A 21,612-nucleotide genomic window follows, 5' to 3' on the forward strand; every position below is an offset into this window, starting at 1 on the left:
TAAAAGCTGCATTGCTCAGACTCAGCCCAATCTGGGATCCATAATTCTATTCAAGGATTGAGGTGGAATCTTAAAGTGACAATGAAGTTTTGACTTGCAAAATGTACATTTGTTCAGTAACAGAGTCTCAGTGTTCTAAAAATACAACCTTGTCTCTTCCACTAGCATGAATCACAATAAACCTCACTGCATAAAATGTTATGCAGCAACCGTGGGTGTTCACTCAGTTTTAATTTTATTTCATGTTGTGACAAGTTCTTGTACAAAGGTGCTTATTTTGATGGAAATGTTGTATTGCAGTGGCACTTTCCCCCCCTCTACTAGGGATCAAAGCAAACTATTGAACATGGGAGCCTAAAAAACAGCAGCAGTTGAAGCAGCTTATTATACGGCTAGCTAACATCAACTGCAAAAAGAACAGCCACACTGTCAAGATATGTCAATCTGCTTCCAATACACAGTAATAGAATGATGCTGTAATTACCTGCAGCCAGGTCTGCGCTAGGAAAAGCACTTTTATGCCAATACAACTGTGTCGACAAGAGGACTTTCACTGGTATAGAAATGATGCAAAAAAAGTCCCACCCCTTAGCCAATATTGCTAGACTGGCAAATCTTTCTAGTGGAGAGCTGACTGATAGCACACCTATAGGTTTATGGTAAGCCCCAGGTTTCTGTAGAGGACCTATCCTTCTTGCAATCACTACAAGTGTGATAAATAGACCATAATCTCTCTGGGGCAGGGACCTTTTAGTTCTGTGTTTGTACAATACCTAGCATAAAGGGGCTCTGGTCCATGACTGGGACTCCGAAGCACTGCCTCATTAGAAAGAAAGAAATAATAGTGCCCACTCCAGGTGTCATTGCTGTGAATAAAAAAATCTCTCCAAAAGCTGTCTGATAATCATCTGCATTCATCTCAAGTTTACTAGGCGAGGAAAATGGATCCTTTTATATTATTAGCACGATTGGTTTATAATCTCTCTATAAACGTTAGTTATTATGGCACTCTGGACTTAATATTCCATCCAGAGAATGCCACAGAAGCCTCTATTGATTTACATTCTCTCTGAGAGCTGGCTTCATATCTTCTTAAATTAAAGGTTATATATATTCCAGCTATGGATTAGTTGTCATTCAAGTGTTGTTCTATTGTTATGAAGACAGGCTGACCTACTGGCAAGTTCCATTTTAAATAGGCAATAACACACCTAATGAAATCTATATGGAACTAAGCTAAATAAAGAATCTTTATGCCTTACATAAAACATCTCTGGATTGACGGCATATTTGCTATGAAAAATTTGGGATAGATTCCTCCAAAGAAATGAAGAATGTCTTCAATATATACACTGCAAAAACATGAATTCAGTGTCTGTGTTCGTACAGCTCCCAGCACAAAGGTGTCCTGGTCCCCCAGACTAAGACTGAGCTTCTCTTTCCTCTCATCAGTTGGGGGACAGTGTAAGGTGCACTGTAAGGGGTGGTTCGATCTGGGTGTGGTATCACCATTCTGGTCCTACAAACGCTTGGGTCAAACCCACCCCTTCAGAAAAGGAATGCTGACCTGAGATTTCTTTAATACAAAATAACAAGCACACAAACTCTAAAAATAGTCATTAACCCTGTCTGCATTCATCATAAGGGAGCAGGGACACATCATAGTCTAGTTTCCTGTGTGCTTATTCTTAGGTCTCATTTCACTTGCTGGGTTTAGTGTGTGGGTGCTGGGAGGGGTTGGTGGCCTGTGCTATATAGGAGGTCAGACAAGGTAACCTGATGGTCCCTTCTGGCCTTACACTCTATGATTCTAGGTAAGGAGACAAACTTTGGCTTTTGTTTTTTCTTCACAATTCTCCATCTGAATTAAATCAAAGGCACTTCCATAGGCCCAGGAAGCAGGGAAAGTTGCAAAATAAAATTGCAATTTCCAATCTTGCCCCCAAATTACTTGAATGCTCTTCCATTGCCTACAATGGGTAGGTGTCATTAATTAGGGTTTTGCTTAGAAAGCTTTGCTTTCCATTCCACTGATGTGGGAGGAGGCAGATGCAGGCAGCAGAAAAGACCCGTAGCACCAGCAAACAATTACCTCTTGCACTTTGGGAGGGGAAATTTAACCACTGGCTCAGGAGTGAAGGGAGGGCAGATGTAAGTATCACCCTCTGATTCACCCCACCCTCCCACCCAGACAGACCACTGCTCATGGGGAAGGGAGAGCTCTGGCTCCTATTGCCTTTGAATGTCGTTCCTACCCAGCTTGGGGAGATTGGTCCCCGTTGCCTCTCCACCAAACCCTATTCCGGGTCAGGAAAGGAGAGGAAAGCTCTTCGACCTACCAGAGCCTCTCTCTGCCCCTCACCCCCATACCAGGCCTTCTCCTACAAGATAACCTGAAGCCCCTTCCCTTCTCCTTGAAAAACGTTCCTGCCAGGCTGAACTTGGGCACCTAAAAATGTTTCCCAATAGAGTGTTGGTCAGGGTTAGAAAAGAATCTCCCAAGTTAGCAAAACCAGCACTATGGCTACATGTGCACTATGAGCCCAGGTGTGATTCCCAGCTTGCATACACATGCACAAGCTCAATTCTCAACGGAGGTGGGGGGAATGTTACCAGTAGAGATAAAGCAGTACAACTTGTGTGTAGACAGGGCCTTACCTGTGGCCAGTCAGACATGACCTTTTTCTCCTATTTTTACGAATCTCTGGAATTGAGGCCAAGAGTCTGCATGCTGAGTTTATGCCATCTCTACCTGCTCGCTCTTCTCCTCTTACTGACAGAAAAAACACACCATAAAAATCTGTCTCTAGATGGCAATTCCCAGTTTCTCCCTCTTTGTCCTCTTGGAGGGGCTGTTGGGAATTCTCCCCGCTCAATCACACTTTAATAGTTGAAGGTTTCCTACTTCAGAGCTGTTTGTGCATTCAGAGCTATTTGTTTCCAGGGATAATCCTTCAGGACGAAAGATGCTATATAGATATTATTTCACAAGAACATTTAAAGATTTTAAGCACATTGGAGTCATATTAAGTTGTGTAGGAACAAATATTTCCAATTAGATGATGTGTCTTGTGTCATGGAAGAAGAAATTGGTAGTGCCTGAGCTGTTGGTTGCATGTATGACCATGGCCTCATCTCTGCCATGCACTGCTGCTCTACTCTGGGCCTAACAAACAGCTAAATTTTGATTCTGAATAAACTCCTATAATTGCCCCATCTGGCCACTGGAGGTCAGTGTCTTTCCATCGAAACACAGCTCCTTTTACCTGTTGTGTTTGCAGGCAAGTCTTTAATCCTCTCAGGCCAGCGCTCAGATTTTCTGGTAGTGGAACTTTTTAAGGCTGCAATCTCAATTCAGTGAAGACAGCAGGCAGCAGTTTTTGGAGATGGCCTCTGTTGCACTACAGGGACTGCAGTGGGATGGATTCCAGCTGCAATCTTTCTCCTTCAGTTTAAGGACCTGTACTTGCAGACTGGACTCATCTGAGCAGTATCATTCAGTGCGACTCAGTACTCACGTGAGTAAGAGCTGCAGAATTGGGCCCCACATTTGTCCTATTCCCCCAGCTGTCCCATAATAAACAGAAACTTCCAATCAGAATTCCACAGGCAGCTGTGTCGTTCCCCATCCCCCACCCCACGCTTTCCTAGTTTTATTTCTATTTTTTAACGTTTCAAATGTCTAGTCATCCCAACCCACCCCCACCCCACCATCCCCCCCGTGTCTCTTGAGATGTGACATCTAGTGTGGCAGAGGATTCCATGGCATGGTGAACATATGTTCACAAATGTTTTTCATGCTCCCTGTAATACTTATCCTCATGAGTATTTTCAATCAAATAATGTTGTAATTACTAGATCCTTGATGCTTCCCAGCTTCAGTCTAATTAATCCTGCTTGGCTCATTTTCTAGGATTAGCTGCTGAGAAGCTGCCTGCTTAGGTGGCTACACAAGATGTATACGACAACAATTCTGCATTGCTCCACTTCTAGAAACACTTTTTAATATTACTATTGTTTACTCACTGAGTGTCAAAAGTGTGCTAAGAACATATAGCAAAGACACGGTCCATACCCCAAACAGCTTACAGTTTAAATGATGCAATGGGGAGACAAAATAAAAGGTGGGGCAGGAGGAACAGTAATACAACAGCAAGATTACACAGTTACTCAGCAAAGCCAAGTGGACAGTAAGGTTGAATCATTATTTTAAATTACCACCAGACCTCACCATTACTGGCACAGAACTTATGCTTAGCTCTACAATAACACTTTTCATCTCAAGATCTCAAATCAATTGGGATCGGAGGGCAAGCATCATTACCTCTGTTTTACAGATGGGGAAACCGAGGCACAGACCACTGACGTAATTTGCCCAATGTCAACCAGTGGGTTAGTGGCAGAACCTGGAACAGAAGCCAGATTTCCCAAGCCGCAGCCCAGTGTACCATCCACTGTACCATATGGCAACCACACTCCTATTTTATATTTCATTTACTTTTGGTGCTCTCTGTATCCTAGTATTTAAATCTCCAGTCTATTTTCTGATTTAACCCAGGCCCAGTTACATGCTATATTTACAGTACCTTTCAAAACAAACTCAAACCCCAACACATCAAGCTTAGAACCTAACTCAGATTTTGTATGCTCCCAAATTGTATATAGTTGATACTTAGTTCTGAACGGTTTTTAGCCTTTATTTGTGTTACCCTCTTAACTCTGTCCTGCATTGTTTGACAACGTATTGACAAAACAACCTGGGACTTTCTTTCCTTCTCATCCCTGATTAAAAAATTGAAGGTAATTTGCCTAATTCTGTTCTGACCTACACTGATGTAAGCTGAGATTTACTCAACATAGATGCATTGATTTGAGGCCAGAAGGGACAATTATGAGCATCTCATCAGACTTCTTGCATAACAGATGCCACAGAAATTCAACCAGACATTCCTGCATCAGATCCATAACTCCTGGTTGAGCTAGCACATCTTTTAAAAAGACAGGTTTCAGAATAGCAGCCGTGTTAGTCTGTATCTGCAAAAAGAACAGGAGTACTTGTGGCACCTTAGAGACTAACAAATTTATTTGAGCATAAGCTTTCGTGGACTACAGCCCACTTCTTCGGATGCATAGAATGGAACGTATAGTAAGGAGATATATATACATACAGAACATGAAAAGGTGGAAGTAGCCATACCAACTCTAAGAGGCTAATTAATTAAGCTGAGCTATGATCAGCAGGAGAAACAAAACTTTTGTAGTGATAATCAAGATGGCCCATTTTAGACAGTTGACAAGAGGTGTGAGGAACTTAACATGGGGAAATAGATTCAATCTGTGTAATGACTCAGCCATTCCCAGTCTCTATTCAAGCCTAAGTTAATGGTATCTAGTTTGCATATTAAATCAAGTTCAACAGTTTCTCGTTGGAGTCTGTTTTTGAAGCTTTTCTGTTGCAAAATTGCCACCTTTAAATCTGTTACTGAGTGACCAGAGAGGTTGAAGTGTTCTCCTGCTGGTTTTTGAATGTTATGATTCCTGATGTCAGATTTGGTCCATTTATCCTTTTGCGTAGAGACTGTCCAGTTTGGCCAATGTACATGGCAGAGGGGCATTGCTGGCACATGATGGCATATATCACATTGGTAGACGTGCAGGTGAACGAGCCCCTGATGGCATGGTGAAATTTTATTTGAAGAGTTCAAGAAGGGAAACCGAGGCAGGCTGCCTGTAGTGTGACCCTAGGCCACGAGAGAGCACATAGGAGATGGCTGGCCTGATGTCAACTTCATGTCTATAAAATCCCCTCTCCATAAAGAAAGTGCTTAATATTTTTGTCTTATTCTCCAATCTACATGATTTTTTCTTAATGCAGCCACACGCTCTATATCACATCACACAAAGGAGCTCCATTTTTTAAACATTGCTATAGTTCCGAAGCAAAAGAAGAGAAGTCTTTATTCGGAGTTATTGTGAAGATTTGGCCTGGTGTTAGTGCACTGCAACAATGCACAACCACAATTAGGAGGAAGATCCAGACTCCAGTTCTAGGTGTCTGGAGATCTAGCATTCCAAGCGGACTTTCCTTGGCCCCTGCACTAACAGATTCATGTTGTTGGCAGTAACTTTAGTGCTGTCCTGCCAAACAGATCGGTTCTGGGGTTAGCTTGCCTCATGGCTTCCCAGTACATGCCATCTTCTCTATTACATGAGAAGTTCTTTGAGGCAGTGAATGACTTCATTTTGTGTCCTGTACACCAGGGAATTTATTGTCAGCACTTGACAAATAAATAATAGATGGAGAAGGATAAATAGTGTCTCAGAATAAGAGGGGGAAGAATGCCAATGTAAGGTTGGGAGATAGAGCAACTGCAGTAAAACTCACCCTTGGAAGCTTTAAAAATAGCTTTCCTTTATGAATTCAGAGCATTTCCCCTCTGTTCCTGAAATGACAGACATTCCTGGACGCCCATATTCTGACAATTTTTCCATGAGAGAATCTGCCCAGATTACTACACTCTCCTCTTTAAAATTCATGACTTAAAAAAATTGATGAGGTATTTCTTTTTAATGTCATCTTTAAAACTGCCTGTCCCAATGGGGTAGCAAGGCCAGCAGTTACTGCCAATGCTATTTGCCCTCTCATACATCTCAGCTGATTGATGAGGGAAATAACAGCTGAAAGAGGCAGATGGGTGAACAGGGAGGAAAAAATCATTAAGTACTGAAACAGATCAAGCAGACAGAATAAAAAGGGGAAGGTGATCTTCAAGAAAGAAGGTTTAACAAATTAAGGTTATCACTTAAAGGGCAGAGTTTCTCAGCATGTAATAAAATATACACGAAATAAAACGAAAATGTATGAATACACTGTTCACTCTGATGTCCTTACGGTCCTTAGCATAGCATGAAGCCTGGTCACTCTCTTATTCCCTGCCTCACTCCTTTAATCTCTGCCTAATATGTTTTCCTCTCTCACACTTATTTATTAAACTGACTAAAACCTACATAGTCCTTTCATCAAATTGCTCAGCAAAGCTGGGTAAGCATTATTCTACCAATCTTATGGATGAGACACTGAGTGGCTAAATGACTTGTCTAAAGTCACTGAGTGAGTCAGAAGCAAAATTTTAAGTAGACCCCCTTATATCCTGTGTGTGTTCATTCCAATACTTCACAGGTGCCTGATAGTTCTCTATATTGTACCTGGATCTGAAGCTCCCCAAGGCTAGGGGCATTCTCCTATTTTTCTGCAGAGCACCAAGCACATCTCTGGTGCCGTGTGAATAATTAATATGAATTCCAGAAGCGTAGCAAAGAATATGGAGCGACTAGAAGCACCCGGGCGATCTCTTCCTTTGTCTAAAAAGCACGCTGCTGTGGGAGCCAAAATCAGTCTCTGAGACAGACTATTTAAATAAACTGAAAAATGGAAAGTGAGCAGATGGTAAAGGGATGGTTTGGAATAAAACTCAAACAGGAGTCTTTGAAGGGAATCGAGATAGGCTAGAAGTACTGTGGCTCAAAATGGATTACAAGAAGAGAAAAAGTCAGTACTATGAATTTTCCTTACACAATCCAGTTAGAAGAGATACGAGACAATTGGAGTAACATTAAAAAAAAAAGTGGAAAAAATACTAGTGAGAACAGGAGATTTCAGCAACCAGGACAAACCAGGGACGCACTGTGTCAACATGGACAGGTGACAAGAATTGATTCAAGAAAACAAATTCAATTGAAAATCCTGCTAAAGTGCTGCTCAAAGAAAGGAAAAATCTTTGGCAGGTAACATGGAAACTGAGGCCCTTGGAGGGCTAAGGGTCTGTCTACACTGCAATTAGACACCCACAGCTGGTCTGTGCCAGCTGCTCAGGCTTGTAGGGCTAAGAGGGGTTTCATTACAGTGTAGATGTTTGGTCTTGGGCTGCAGCCTGAGCTCTGGGATCTTCCCATCTCACAGGGTCCTAGAGCCCAAACGTCTACACTGCAATTAAACAGCCCCTTAGCCCAAGCCTGGTGTGCCTGAGTCAACTGGCATGGGCCAGCTGGTATAAATCACATAGTTCCATTGACTTCAACAGTGTTACTTCACTTTATATCAGATAAGGAGCTGGCCAAAATACCTGAAAGCTTAGAAGTAGGACTTGGACCCAGCCAGTCCACCACACTATAAAAGGGACCAAGATGATGATGGCGGTGGTGGTGGTGGTAAGGAGATTGCTGGGAAGTTAAATGTACTGGCAGAAATGGAAACATTCAAAAATGTGATTGAATGTTAAAGAGTTGTCAGGACTGTGGTTGGCATTCAGAGACTTTCAAATCACAGGCAAGAGATTGAAAAGACCCAGTTAAATCTTTTCAGCCATTTTCCCATATAGCGACTGGGAGTAGTGTAGGATTAATCCTTACTATCTATTTTTTCATGCTTTGCTTACCCTAGCGTAGCTATAAATGTCTCAAGCAATGATTCTTCCCTCAGTTCTCTTGGAAAATAAATCCAAAGATCACCTAGAGATCAGCTGCTCCTGGGATAATGTTGGGGTTCATAGACTGGTTAATATTTGTTACCATTAGGCTGATGTGTTCCCATTTTCCCATGATCCCATTTAGCATCTAAGATGAGAGGCAACTGTGACCACTGAAGGGGTCAGAACAACATGCCAATGGCTTGCCCTCTGAGTTCAAGTCACTTGTTTTTGACCATTACCAAGCACTCTGGCACACGAGGTATTTTTATCTCAGTAACCTGCCCAAGATCTCAGATCCTCAGCTTCCAATTTCAACTCTCCAGCATACTTTTTATATGGCCTCTGACTCAAGATCCAAGCACAAACGTATTCCAGATCACAGCTAATCAGGTAAGTATTTCTGTATTTAACTATAACAAAGAATTAATCTTCCAAGAGACTTTTCTGTATTTAACTAAGAATCCCGTAAAGGCTACTTGCTTTCTTAGGTAAGTGAACAAAAAATCCAATGCAATGTGAATATGTGAGAATTCCCTTTATGTGTACAATAATCACAAGTGTTATCCCTAGACAGGCACACTCATTTCTCCACTACTCTTTCATTGTTACAGAACACATGGGCTTTCCTCAGTAAAGACAACAGCAATCCTCTCCTCCTACTCAAGCAAGGTTATTAAAACACCCCTTTTAGATCATGAACACTCGTGGATTCCCTTCTCCAATTCCTTTCTCCATAGTACATTTCCCCACACTGCTGCCCATGCATGGAACACCCCTTCCATTCATCCCAGTTCTCCAAGCCACCGTTATCTCTTCATTCAAGTCCTTCAAAAGACCTCACATCTTCCACAAGGCCCACAAGAGCTGAGTTTTCCTTAAACAAACCTCTAAAGTCATCGCATCCTTGATTTCCCAGTGCCTCCCATCTTCTGTGCTCCTCTAAGGTCTTCAGGCAGGGACTGCCCCTATTTTTGTGTACTGTACATCATCTGTGCTAAACAAATAATAAACAAATTCCAAGTCTTGCACAAATCCAAGGATTCAAACTGTTTGGTGTTTGTAACCAATATCCCAGAAAAAGCTGTTTCCATTCCTGCTCTGTCAGAGGAATCTAAAGTGATGTTAGAGACTCTCATCCTGCGCTCAGAGTGTAAGCTCTCTGGTGCAAGGACTGTCTCTGTTGTACCTGTGTACAGGGCATAGTAGAATGGGGTCCTGATCCCAGACTGGGGTCTCGAGGCACTATTACAGTATCACTAGTATGAATAATAATGTTCAGGGTCACAAATTCTCTAGCACATATTAGTTGAGGAACAAATGAAGACTGTTGTTTGTGTGTCCTTTGCAGGCTTTTCTGTTACTCGCTGCAGTTTGGCTGGGGATTGCCAATGCTATTTGGAATCTTTACATACCTTGTGACAAAAGCGGCTTGTGCCCTACAATATTGCGATCTGGGTTGTGCAGACCATCACAATGGGTCCCCATGACGTGTCCCAGTGCAGCTCCTTCCTCATGCTCATCAGCTTTCCTGATAGATATATATTTTATTTTCTTAAAAAACAGAAAACAAACAACATAAGAATGCACTTACCAATAACCCAAGAACCATACATTAGGTGAATCAAGTAAAACTATCAAGAGCTACTCTACAAACACTATTAGAAACAAAAGAAAGAACAACTAAACTCAAATGTAGGTCCCACATAGTCTTAAATGTCTCTGGATGACCCTAGAGAGGCAAAGGGGGTGAGGTAGTAGCTTCTGGGGGACCAACTGCTGTTGGTGACAGAGACAAACTTTTGCGCTTACACAGAGTTCTTCTTCAGGTGGATGACCTGGGCATTGATTAGTAATTTGTTCTAACGTGATGCGTGCATTCATACCCTTAATCCAGTCTGACACTGAGGGAAATGTCCTTTGTCCACTAACTCATTATGCATGTTCTTGCTAGTGCCAATACTTGTCCCATACATTTCTTTGAGGCCTGTTTAGCAGGACTTCTAAATGATTCAGAATGCATACATCTGGATTAAATAAATAAGAACCATCCAGTAAACCTGCCTGGCTCTGACTTTTCTTTTTTTCTGGTATTTTCTCAGGTGCCTTGAAAATTCTCTCATGGTTCATTGTACAGGCTATGTTACTGCTTTCATGGCTAGATAAGGCCTCATTTCCCCCTCATAGGACACAAAATTGATTCCCTGAAATAGCTTCCCTTTGGGGTATCTGTTTTTTCCCCAGAGACCAACATAAGGGACCCTTCATGCTCAGATCTACTCTTGACACAGAAAACAAGAAATCAAGAATCTTCACAGTGCTATCGACAGGAGAGATCTCGACAAGCTGCACACATCTGTCTGAGGCTGTCTTGAGTTGCCTCTGGAGCCCCTCTGCGTTGAGGAACCCTCCCTCCTCTGAAAGGATGGCTTGTGGCAGAGGAATTTCTGATACTCTGATGCCAGTGGAGTCACACTGGCCAAGAGCTGGAGGGAGAAGCAGCAGAGCCCATAGCTAAGGCAGAGTTCCCATCTTCCTTAATTCATTTGCATGTTGCAAATTTATTTCACTTTGAGGGCTTGTTATTTTTTTAAAAGAGAATTCACATCTCCTCCTAAGAAAGTCAGATTCGATCCCTTTGTTTATCCAGTTCAGATGAGAACCGCTGGAGTCGTTTGATGCCTGTTAAAACAGACAGACATGTCAACATAATCATGTTGGATTGGATCCCCAAACATTCAAAAAAACTAGAGGCTAACACTGAAAATGGAGGAAACAACATGGCATGGAGACGTGGGCATCCGTACTAATCAGCTGTCCTAACTCCAAACCACAGCTGATTTACAATACACGCTTATGTTATTGCTGAGAGGACACCAGCCCCATTGTATTAAAACAGCCTTTAAGTGCCCAGAAAAGCCTAGTTTATTAGGTAAGTTTGCATTTAGAATAGGTGTCTTTGTCCTAAATTATTTGAATTCAGTTTAAATCAGGCATGGAGAGGGTTAACCGAATAAAAGTAAAACCAGAGCTGCATGCCAGAAGGGCAGGAATTGTCAGCGGAACAGACCTGAGATGAATTAATTTTCCCAGTACGTTATAAAGCCTTGTCTACACTACATAAATAATCCCACTTAATCACAGTTGGACCACAATCACTTTTCACAGACTGTTTTATGAGATGCATTCTTCTTTCCAGAAAAAAACAAAAGACCTCTTACCATATCAGGGAATAAGGTTTTAGCCTAGGCCTTGGAGCTCCGCCATGCTTTACGACCATGTTTATTTAAACATGAGTTTTGCTAATGCAGCTAGGCATGCGGGGTTCATGATCTGGGAAGCTGTTTCTGGCTGCCATTAATAACCACACCCTTCCCTAGAAAAAAAGGCTTTTGCAGCTAGTAGTTTCATCCCCTTTATATAAATGTTGGCTGCAGAAAGCCACTTTTTTTGTTTAGTTTATTTAAATATTAAGGAATCTTTGGCTGAAAGATCAGAAAGGGCTCTGAAAAGAGCTACCAGAATGATTCAAGGGCTGTAAAATGCCTTATAGTGGGAGACTTAAGTATCTCATTGATGTCGTTTGTCCGACAGAAGGGTAAGAGCTGACTTAATCACAGTTTGCAAGTACCTACCTGGGGAAGATTTCGGATAGTAGAGACTGATCTTTAATCTAATAGAAATAGGCATAACAAGATGCAATGGTTGGAAGCTGAAACTAGACACAAGTCAGATTATAAATAAGACACAAAGTTTTAACAGCGAGGGTAATTAAAGCATTGGCTGGCTATGCCAGAATAAGGACACAAGACACTGGATGTGGTGTAATGAGGCCACAACTTTATGCCTAAATATCTGGGGGAGGGGAGGACCCAGCAGATAAAAGTGTACATTGCAGGTAATTCCACAATTATTTACATATATCCAGGGGGAGAGGGTATTGTCAGTCCTCCCCCTTTACCCATCTTGGTCCCCAGCCAACCCACGGCTGGAAGACCCCCCTTGAATGAGGCTTCAGGGGGAGGGGTGGATTGGCTCCCTGCTGTACCAGTCATAGAAGCCCCGGACACACTGTTTCCATGCCTTTAAAGAATACCTCCTTTAAATTCTTTACCAATCCATTTTATCTGATCACCGTATTCCTGCCCTAGGTAGTACCTGCACTGGACAAGGAGACGCCAACAAATAGCTTGGCTGCCTCCCCGCCACACCTAGCCAGATTCCCAGACATCTACTAATGCCCTCTTTAATATTGGCCAAAAAAGTGTCAGTTCCCGTGTCTGACAGGTGGACCCCATCCTATGAATAATTCTGGTGCCCCATATGCTATGTCCAGAGGAGAAATTACCAACCCCACTATGCCACCTATGAATTTGGCCACCTCCCTATTCATATGTCTCCTATCATTGTCAACCCAAGGGATCTTCACAGCTCTCTGCCACACCCTGCCCAATACATGCTCTGATCATTAATTCCACCCTTTACATGTTCCCAAATCATTTCCCCCAAGGTGAACCATAATCATATCTGGTGCCTTCTCACGGGCCACCACGGTGTACAGAAGGAGCATCTGTTAGTCCCGTAATATGCCCCTCCTCTCATGCCAGCTCAGGACTGCTTCATGACTAAGGCCCAGTGGCAAAACTCCAGACAAACTGGAAGCCTGCCTATGTGCCCAGTAAACAATACTGCGCCTGAAGATCCACATCACCTTCTGCCAGCCTGTCTGCCAGCATCTGGAATGCAAACACAAACACGGATTCTCCAGCAGGGTTCTCCCGTACGTTCTGTGTGCTCCAGAATGCCAACATCCAACTGCCTGAATTGTGCTAGGCCTCAGACCCAGCTGGGCCACACCTTTTGCCCCCCGATCCTGAATGAGTGGGAACCAAATTCATGTGCTGAAAGCCCCAACCTCATCGGTCCCAGTCTTAAAATGGTAACAAACTGCTATGTTGTGAGGGGACTCCTGTCGCTATCAATCCAGAGGCACCCATCCCTCCCTGGCCTTATTGTCATGTATGCCCTCACAGCCTCCACAGGACAGCTCCTGGGCTCGCCACCCGCCAGTAGAATAATAGATTCACCCTGGCCTCTGATTCGTTTTGACCTCCTCAAGATTGATGTCACCGATCGCCCCTCCCAGTGTGTATCCCTTAATTCCAAAGCCTGTCCAGAAGAGTCCCTACAGGACCCAGGTATTAGTCTGCCTATCCTAAAAGCTCCAAAAAACGCTTCCAGAAATGCTGCCCTTAACAAGGCCACCCTTGTCACAATGACATATGGTCTCTAGGATCCACACCAGATCCATAAGCGTATTAACATCAGTGGGATAACGTGCATCTTCCATATGGTGCTTTGAGACCACCCAGCTAGAAACCTCAAACTAAAAACCTGAAACAGTCCCCACCTAAAGTATATGCTGCCTGAGTATAGCCATACATCTGAACCATGCTGGGCTTCTCTCTGGGTAAGGCTCTGCAATAACGCCTGCATAGATCAGGAAAGTGGCTTCCCAGTTTTCCCATGTTCCAGCCAGCCATAGCCACTTGGGCATTTCATTGTCCAGCTGGTTCTGCCCCAGATTACTCTGTCAGCACCTCCCCTGTGCAGCAATGAGAACATCTATATAGTCACCTCTCAATATTATATCTTTAGTAGTACTGAACAGGTGAACTCCCATCGGGTCAGCCACCCCAGAGTGACTGACCACTGGGGCACCCTCAGGGCTCTGTTGCTCCCAGCTACTACCAGACCACAAATTCTAGCCCCTGAATTCACATTACCCATCAGTTGGTGAGGTGCAGCATGCTCATAAATCACCCCCACCTCCATTAAGCGTTCCCGCCCCCAGACAAGGGGTCTCCCTGCTTAGCACCGGTCTCCCAAACTTGAGCCCATGCTGGGTTTCCATTATTTCCACTTCCTGACCCCCACACTCCTGGAAGATCCTAGCTGCTGCAACAACTAAAGGTTGGCATTACACAGCTGTTGCAAGCTATTAGCTTCTCTAGGCATGGGTAACCCAGACATCCCTGACGCAACCCCTAGGACACCAGAGCCCTCCATAGCCTATATGCTAGTTCTGCTATTGCAACAGGTTCGATGTCTCCTCCCCTCCAGGCCCGGGTGAGGGTAAGTGACCACCTCTTCCTCCCCCACTTACGTCCCCCGAGAACTAAAGTGAGCAAGTTACCTGAACCCCACCAAGGACCCCCGCTACAAACATCCATTGCAACACTGGATGGAAGGGACAAACTTTCACCCCCTGTCCATGTAACCTCCATCTGGCACTGGTCACACTCACCCTGGCCAGCCATGTTGCTCTCCTCTTCTTCAACCTGTTTGTTCAAACGTCCTGGCTCTGGGCTACCCACTACACTTTGTAAGCCTTGTAGTGTTGTGGGAACAATTTTGGAAGCAACTTCCCAGACTTAGGGTTACCAGTTTTGATTGGATGCATTCCTGGAGGTTTCATCACATGACAATCTTTAATTCCTGGAGACCCCAAGACAATCCTGAAGGGTTGGCAACCCTACTCAGGCTACTTGAATCAATTCTCTGTTGGCTCCCCCCCACTCCCAAATGCAGCTAGTTCACCATTGGGAGCATTTGCTTCCTCAGGATCCATGCTACTTCCCAGTATGGAGGAATCCATTTGGTAGAGAGGCAGACGATACTGGGATCTGCTGGGTCCAACCCCTTTCCTGTGTGGCTAGGATCCCAGCCCTTTATCTCCCATGGCCCCTCAAGCCCCACTCCATCCATCCTGAGCTGGGTTTGGAATTCCCAGCCAGATCTGCTTTCCCACAACGGGTTTCGTCAGCTGGCAGGGGGGTGGGCGGGGACACCTCCCACCTCCTGTTTTCACCAGCCTGCTACAGCCCCACCCCTGATGAGTTTGAAACTCCCTCTCCTTCTGCTACCAAATGCCAGAAAGGAAGGAGGGGGGGAGGGCTCTCTCTCACTGATCTGCTACCAACTGGTGCCATGGGAGAGCAAAGCTTCCTGTTCCTATTGCTCTGCCAGGCGCAGGTAAAAGTGGGCTTTTCCTGCACCAGCATGGCCTTAAATAGCCCCCCTTCTCTTCCAGTCACAGGCAGGGGGATGGGTCAGTGTCCCTGCTGATGCTACCACACTGAGTCACTCTGGCTCTCTAGTCCTTAAAGGGACCACGCACCTTTTCCTATAAGCCAGACGGTCCCCACCATTCAATGTGCGGTGAGTTCATTGGAACAAGTTACCTTGGGATGTGGTGGATTCTCCACCACTTGAAGTCTTTAGAAAGACACACTATAGCTCAGACATTATGGGCCTGATGTACAAGTTACTGGATGAGGTTCTAGGGCCTGTGGTTATGGAGGAAGCCAAACTAGATCATAATGGTCTTAAAAACCTAAGAATCTATATTCTAAGCTCTAAGTTTCAAACCTGAACTACTGGAAGTTTGTTAGGTTTAACCACGTTCTGAAAAACCCAAAAACTTTGGACAATTGAACTCTTAGGCCTTGTCTACACTGGCAAGTTACTGCTCAGTAAAGCAGCTTTCTGTGGTGTAACTCCCGAGGTGTACACACTGCCAAGCCACGTAGTGTGCAGAAACTCCGCAGTTGCAGCGTTGCAAAAACACCATCTCAACGAGAGTTGTAACCCTTAAAGCACAGAGGCTCCAGCGCTGTATTGGCAGTGTAAACACATTACAGCGCAGAAAGAAAGCAATTGGCCTCCGGAAGTGTCCCATAATCCCTCAAGTGGCCGCTCTGCTCATTGTTTAGGACTCCACTGCCTTGGAGACATGCGCTCCTCCCCTTTCAAACCTCTGTTTCTGACAGCCTTTGCATGCTGGGCTGATCTGCTCTGGGACACAAAGCAAACCATTAATGTGGAATGCTCGTGCTGTTGAACACACAGGCAGGTGTGTGTGTGTGTGAGATTGCTGTGCAGAGAGCTGGGGAGGGAGCAGGGAGCTGATGTCTGGCCTCAGGACTGGTTGCTTCCTGCCGCTGTCTGAATTTACAAGACAGCATGCTGACACACTCTGCCCCCCAAAACGCGTCTTTCCCCCTCCATACACACACACACACACACACACACTCCCTGTCACACACTCTGTCCCCCCCCCCCACACACACACACACACTTCAGTTGAAAAGGAGCTGGCGATGTAGTAGGATGCCCATGGAACTATGGGACTGAGAAACCTGCATCATGTGACACTGTGCCTGCCCCATGAGGCACTGCAAACCCTTCCCAAAGCACCTGTGGCTAGTTGCACAGTGGGATATCTACCACAGTGCACTGCTCTCTTTGCCATTGCAAGAGCTGCTAATGTGGATGTGCTCCACTGTCACAGTGTGAACACGCAAGAGTGGTTTAATTCCAACACTTTAATAAAAGTAGTATAACCTGTTGCACAGAAACTTGCCAGTGTGGACATACTCTTAGATGACAAATATTAATTTCCCATCCAATGAGAGTTTGGCTGACCTGTCCCGGAACAGAATGTTTTGGTACATTAACTTACCCTTTTGTAAATTACTTATGTGCCACCTGAACTGTTTTGAAATCTCCCTAAGAAGCATCAGGTGTTTCTATGTTGCAATTTAGCCAATAATGCATAATCTTTAGTAGATATGTATTCAAGAGCTCCGTATGTTTGTCTCTAAATATTCTAGTATCCACAAGTCATTACGTAAGGCAGTAGAGTAAGGAAGGTATTTTCTCATGTGGACAACCTGAAGTCCAGATATATATTGTAGCCTGGCAGCAGGTGGCTAAAGGAAAGCTCTGTAAAGAAGGGGTATTCTGAAAATCAAGTTCCCATTATTTGAAATGAAAGTTTGGGAAGTGAGGCAGAAGTGCCACCAAGGAAGACGACATTGGCTGGTGTGTAAACAGACAACTTGTTCCTGCTGCTGCTTGAATCACGGTGGCAAGAGAAACAACAGTCCGGGAATGCCCCCTGCAGGCTAGTAGAAGCAGTTGTCCCAACAAGAGTCTGGTTTCACAGGAGGAATGGCACTCATTACAGAGAGACCCCTCCCCCAACCAGTACACCCAACTCCTGACAGTGGTGTTTTCTGGGCTGTGGAAGAAGCTTGTAACAGTACAATATACCTATTGCTTCCCTCACCCAATATTGCCACTGATTAGAATTACAAGTCAAAATGATTTAGCAGACTATCTACATTGTGTGCGTGCACAAATTTTTGAACGACTTCTTTGAAACTAATGTCAAAGGGCATCTTTCTTACTATGCTAATTATTAACTCAGAAAGCAATTTTCCTCTGCAATAAAGATACCCCAAGCCAGTTGCATTCTTTAGTATTTGTTATTAATTAAATTATACTTTTCTGGCAACTGGAAAACACAACTGAGTAGCTATTTGTATAGGACAAGTTGGTGGAAACAAAAATACTATAAAACGGATGAAAAAGTATCCCGATTAGTCCATCTTTACAAGAAAGTGAGGCAGGAGGAAAAATTAAAGGGGTATTATAGGAGCATAACTATTACATAGTAGTTAACCTGATACTTTTGATCAGTGATGCTATTATTTAGCAAACCAAAAAACTAATCAAGCTAAAAATAAATTAGCAGCAAAACTCATGCAATGTATTCCACGAAAAGAAACACAAAGGCGCAAAAGTGATACTTTATTCATATTTGTTACTTTTACATAACCCAGAGTAAGATATACAAACAGATAAAAATGACCTAAGAGTGAGTTAGTTTACACATCACTAAATTCAATTTAAATTTGCATTGATAAAATACTGAACGGAGATGACAAAATACTCCAAGTTCAGAAAAACAGATTGGCTACTATGGCTGAAAAATTCCAGTTATCTTTAACTGATCACAAATTATCACTTGTTTTATATTTATCATTTAAAACTAACTGATGCATATTACAAAATTCCCATGGTACACTCAGTCTCTCTGCTCATAAAATATATTTTAGTCATATCAAATTTCATTACAACGGAAAGAATTATTTGTGATGTCAGAATATTTCACCTCAACACAAATCAAAAGAATATTGAAAGTACCTCTCTCACCCATATAGTGACACTGGATAATACTGCAGTATTAGCTGGACTTTTATCCATTTTATTTGATCACCCACAGAATCATTTTGGTGCATTCTGCAAACTACTGTATAACACTTATATCCTTATGACCAACACAAACAATGTCTCTCTCATGTTAATGAGGAACCACCAGACCAGAAGTAGAATTTAGCCCCGTGTTTTAAGGCAAAAACAATCCTATAAGGTGCCGAGTGCTCTCCTTTCCCATTGGCTAACCATCGTTCAGCACCTCACAGGATAAGGCCCTTAATGGGCAGTAAAACACAAACAGGGAGGCAAAGGCATTTTTGCCACACTACTATAAATCATAGTCGAATCAGAAACTCGCATGCAGATTAAACAGTAATAAAGTAGCCAATAATGGAATACGTGAATATTGTGACAGGCTGAATATTATTTTCTTTGGACAAAAATACAAATTGCTGTGATTGGACAGGAAGGGAAGTTCAGAGTGAATGAGGATAAAGGCTAGATGCATGTTCTTCCCTTCCTTCTTAAGAACAGAAGGGCCTTGCAGAACAAAAGAGCTTTACCAAATATTTGACCTGGAATTATACAGATCTCTTCTGTTACAAAGATTAAAATTGTAATCTGGGAAGGAAAAAAAAAGACCAACCCTTCCCACTCTCTTACACACCATAAAAAAAAGCTTTATTAGGCAAGGAAGCAGTCTGAGTCGCAGTGTACAAAAGAAAAATATATATGCAAATTTCAATATTGTATTGAATAAAGTATGAATTATTTTTAAAGGGAATAGAGAAAGAGCAAAAGCAGACTGTATGGTAGCCTTCTTTTCTAGAAGAAGCTGAAAATATATACAGCATGGTAACTAAACACCAATTAAGCCATTTTAATTGTCAGTGTTATGTAAATGAGATATACTGGGATAGAAATACATTCAAAAATCAAGGGCCTTTAATGAGTGAGTTATAAGAAACTGAAATGACATTCATGACTACACACATTCCATATAAGCAAAAGTCTATCCACATATATTTATATCTACATGAATAAAAAACTAAGTTTAGTACTTGTGAAATGTATCCAATTGCTAGCACTGAACTGATGCCATTCCATTCATCCACATAACAGACATAGTATTACCAGTAGTCGAGTAAGCGTCCCACTCTGTACTGACAAAGTGGCTCCACTCAGGTCTCTAAAAACTATTCCTGAGTGTAACAGGGCATTTCAAACTTCAAATATAGTCAATCCATGTCCAGAGACTGCCAAACAGAGTGTCAATTCCAATTGTGGTTTCTGTAATATGAACATGTGTCTACTACATACTGAACTGAGACCATCCTGTTATTTTACTGTCAAACCACCAGCCAGCAACCTCCTGTTACTGACTGAGTCATCCAGTCCTCTCAAAAATAACTAGTAAATCCTCTGAACTGACTCTTCAAACTTACATTTCATTTGTGATTTTTCAATGGCCAGAATGTGTAAAGGAGATTAAAATAATATAAGTAACTAAATTAAGAAATTACTTAAAATAGTGTCGTAAGAAGACATTTAGTTGCTGTCTGTTATATTTTAAGGTTACATGATTAATTTCTGAAAAATGCTAAAAAGATGACATTTAAGGACCTGAAGACATTGCCCAGTCATGTATCACTGACTCTCCTCAAAGACCTACATGACTAGCAGCCAGACAGTTTCACGAGTATCTAGATTACATATTATTCTTTATAATGTTGCAAAGTAAAAGTATAGTTATACCTTCATGATCAAGAAAGTAAAACAAAATGCTGGTTTTGTAACAGTGCAACAACTGCAGCTTACTTTGCATGCAGCATACGATTTGCTACATTTAGTGGCACTTATGTATTATGCAGTAAATATTGAAAATAAGACTGAATTTTTGGATCTGCATCAGCATAATCACATTATTATTACAAGAGTTGCTAAGCTACAGCATTCTGAATACCACCAATTCATTTTTAGTACTTAGATCGCTAATTTTAATACATTTCAACACCCTGCCTTCTGTCCTGCTAATGGTGTAATTATTGGAGCAAAGCATTTCATGAATTCTGCTTCTACACTTGGACCAGGTCTCAGTCTGACCAATCATTTTCATCAAATTCTGAATCATCATCAGAATCGCTGTACTCCACAGCAATGCGCCTTGAAAGAATAGTTGCCACATCATTTCCAACAGGTTCTCGCTTTGCTTCTTGTTCACGTTGCTCTTGTACCTTTTTCAGCTGAATTCCTATAGACAGGTAGACAAGTCTATTCACAAACAGTTCTTTGCACCTAAAATATAATTTACAGTTGTTGCTGCATTTTATACTTTAACTAAAGTTGAGAGGCATTTCCAACAGGTGAAGGAAAAAAGAGATTGGAAGTCATGAAAACTTTCTTGATCAAGAAAGACAGACACACACACAAAGTGGACTGACATCAGTCTTTCCAAGAGCACGTGCCCGTAACTTTCTCAAAATAGCCTGCTATGGTTTAAATTAAAGTTCTAAATGACTATAGGACACTTTCAGTAGGAGTGATGTCAAAATTCTGTCTGGAAGCATTTTAAAGGGTTATGCTTTTTAAAGCAAGCATAACTGAATGAAGGCTGCAGCACCTGATTACAAAATATTTTCAACTGTTTAAAAAAAGCCAAATCAAATGCACTGGAGTCAATGTTTGGATTTCACAGCTGTTGCAAGGGACCCCATGGAACCTGCACACTTTTTAAACGGATACTTCATATACTGAAGATGAGTAAAAGTTTTCATTTGACTTCATTCAAACAAGCACCTGAATTCATCTTAAATCAGTTGTAAGCCTTGGAACGTATGACTTGGTATACAGACCCCACCCCAAGCCTTGCACGGAGGTTAACACCCTGAGGGCTTGTCTTCACTACCAGGGTAAGTCGACCTAAGTTACGCTACTCCAGCTACATGAATAACATAGCTGGAGTCGACAGAGCCTAGGTCTTCACTGCACTGAGTTGACAGGAGATGCTCTCTGGTTGACTTCCCTTACTCTTCTCGGAGAGCTGGAGTACTGGGGTCAACTGGAGAGCGCTCTGCCATCGATT

The 21,612-nt window shown here is 42.7% G+C and overlaps 1 protein-coding gene across 36 annotated transcripts in view; it reads right to left on the reverse strand.

Moving 5' to 3' along the window:
• Positions 1 to 18,105: 18,105 nt before the first annotated feature.
• WASF3 (WASP family member 3) overlaps positions 18,106 to 21,612 on the reverse strand; it is a 159,395-nt gene continuing 155,888 nt past the window's right edge. For all 36 annotated transcript variants that reach the window (XM_005286675.5, XM_065581415.1, XM_065581419.1 and 33 more), the window contains one exon: positions 18,106 to 20,781. In XM_005286675.5, the coding sequence (XP_005286732.1) occupies positions 20,624 to 20,781 (158 nt within the window). In that variant the 3' untranslated portion in view covers positions 18,106 to 20,623. The remainder of the gene's footprint in view (positions 20,782 to 21,612) is intronic.

This window comes from Chrysemys picta, chromosome 1, assembly GCF_011386835.1.
Source record: "Chrysemys picta bellii isolate R12L10 chromosome 1, ASM1138683v2, whole genome shotgun sequence".
NCBI classification, from domain to species: domain Eukaryota; kingdom Metazoa; phylum Chordata; order Testudines; family Emydidae; genus Chrysemys; species Chrysemys picta.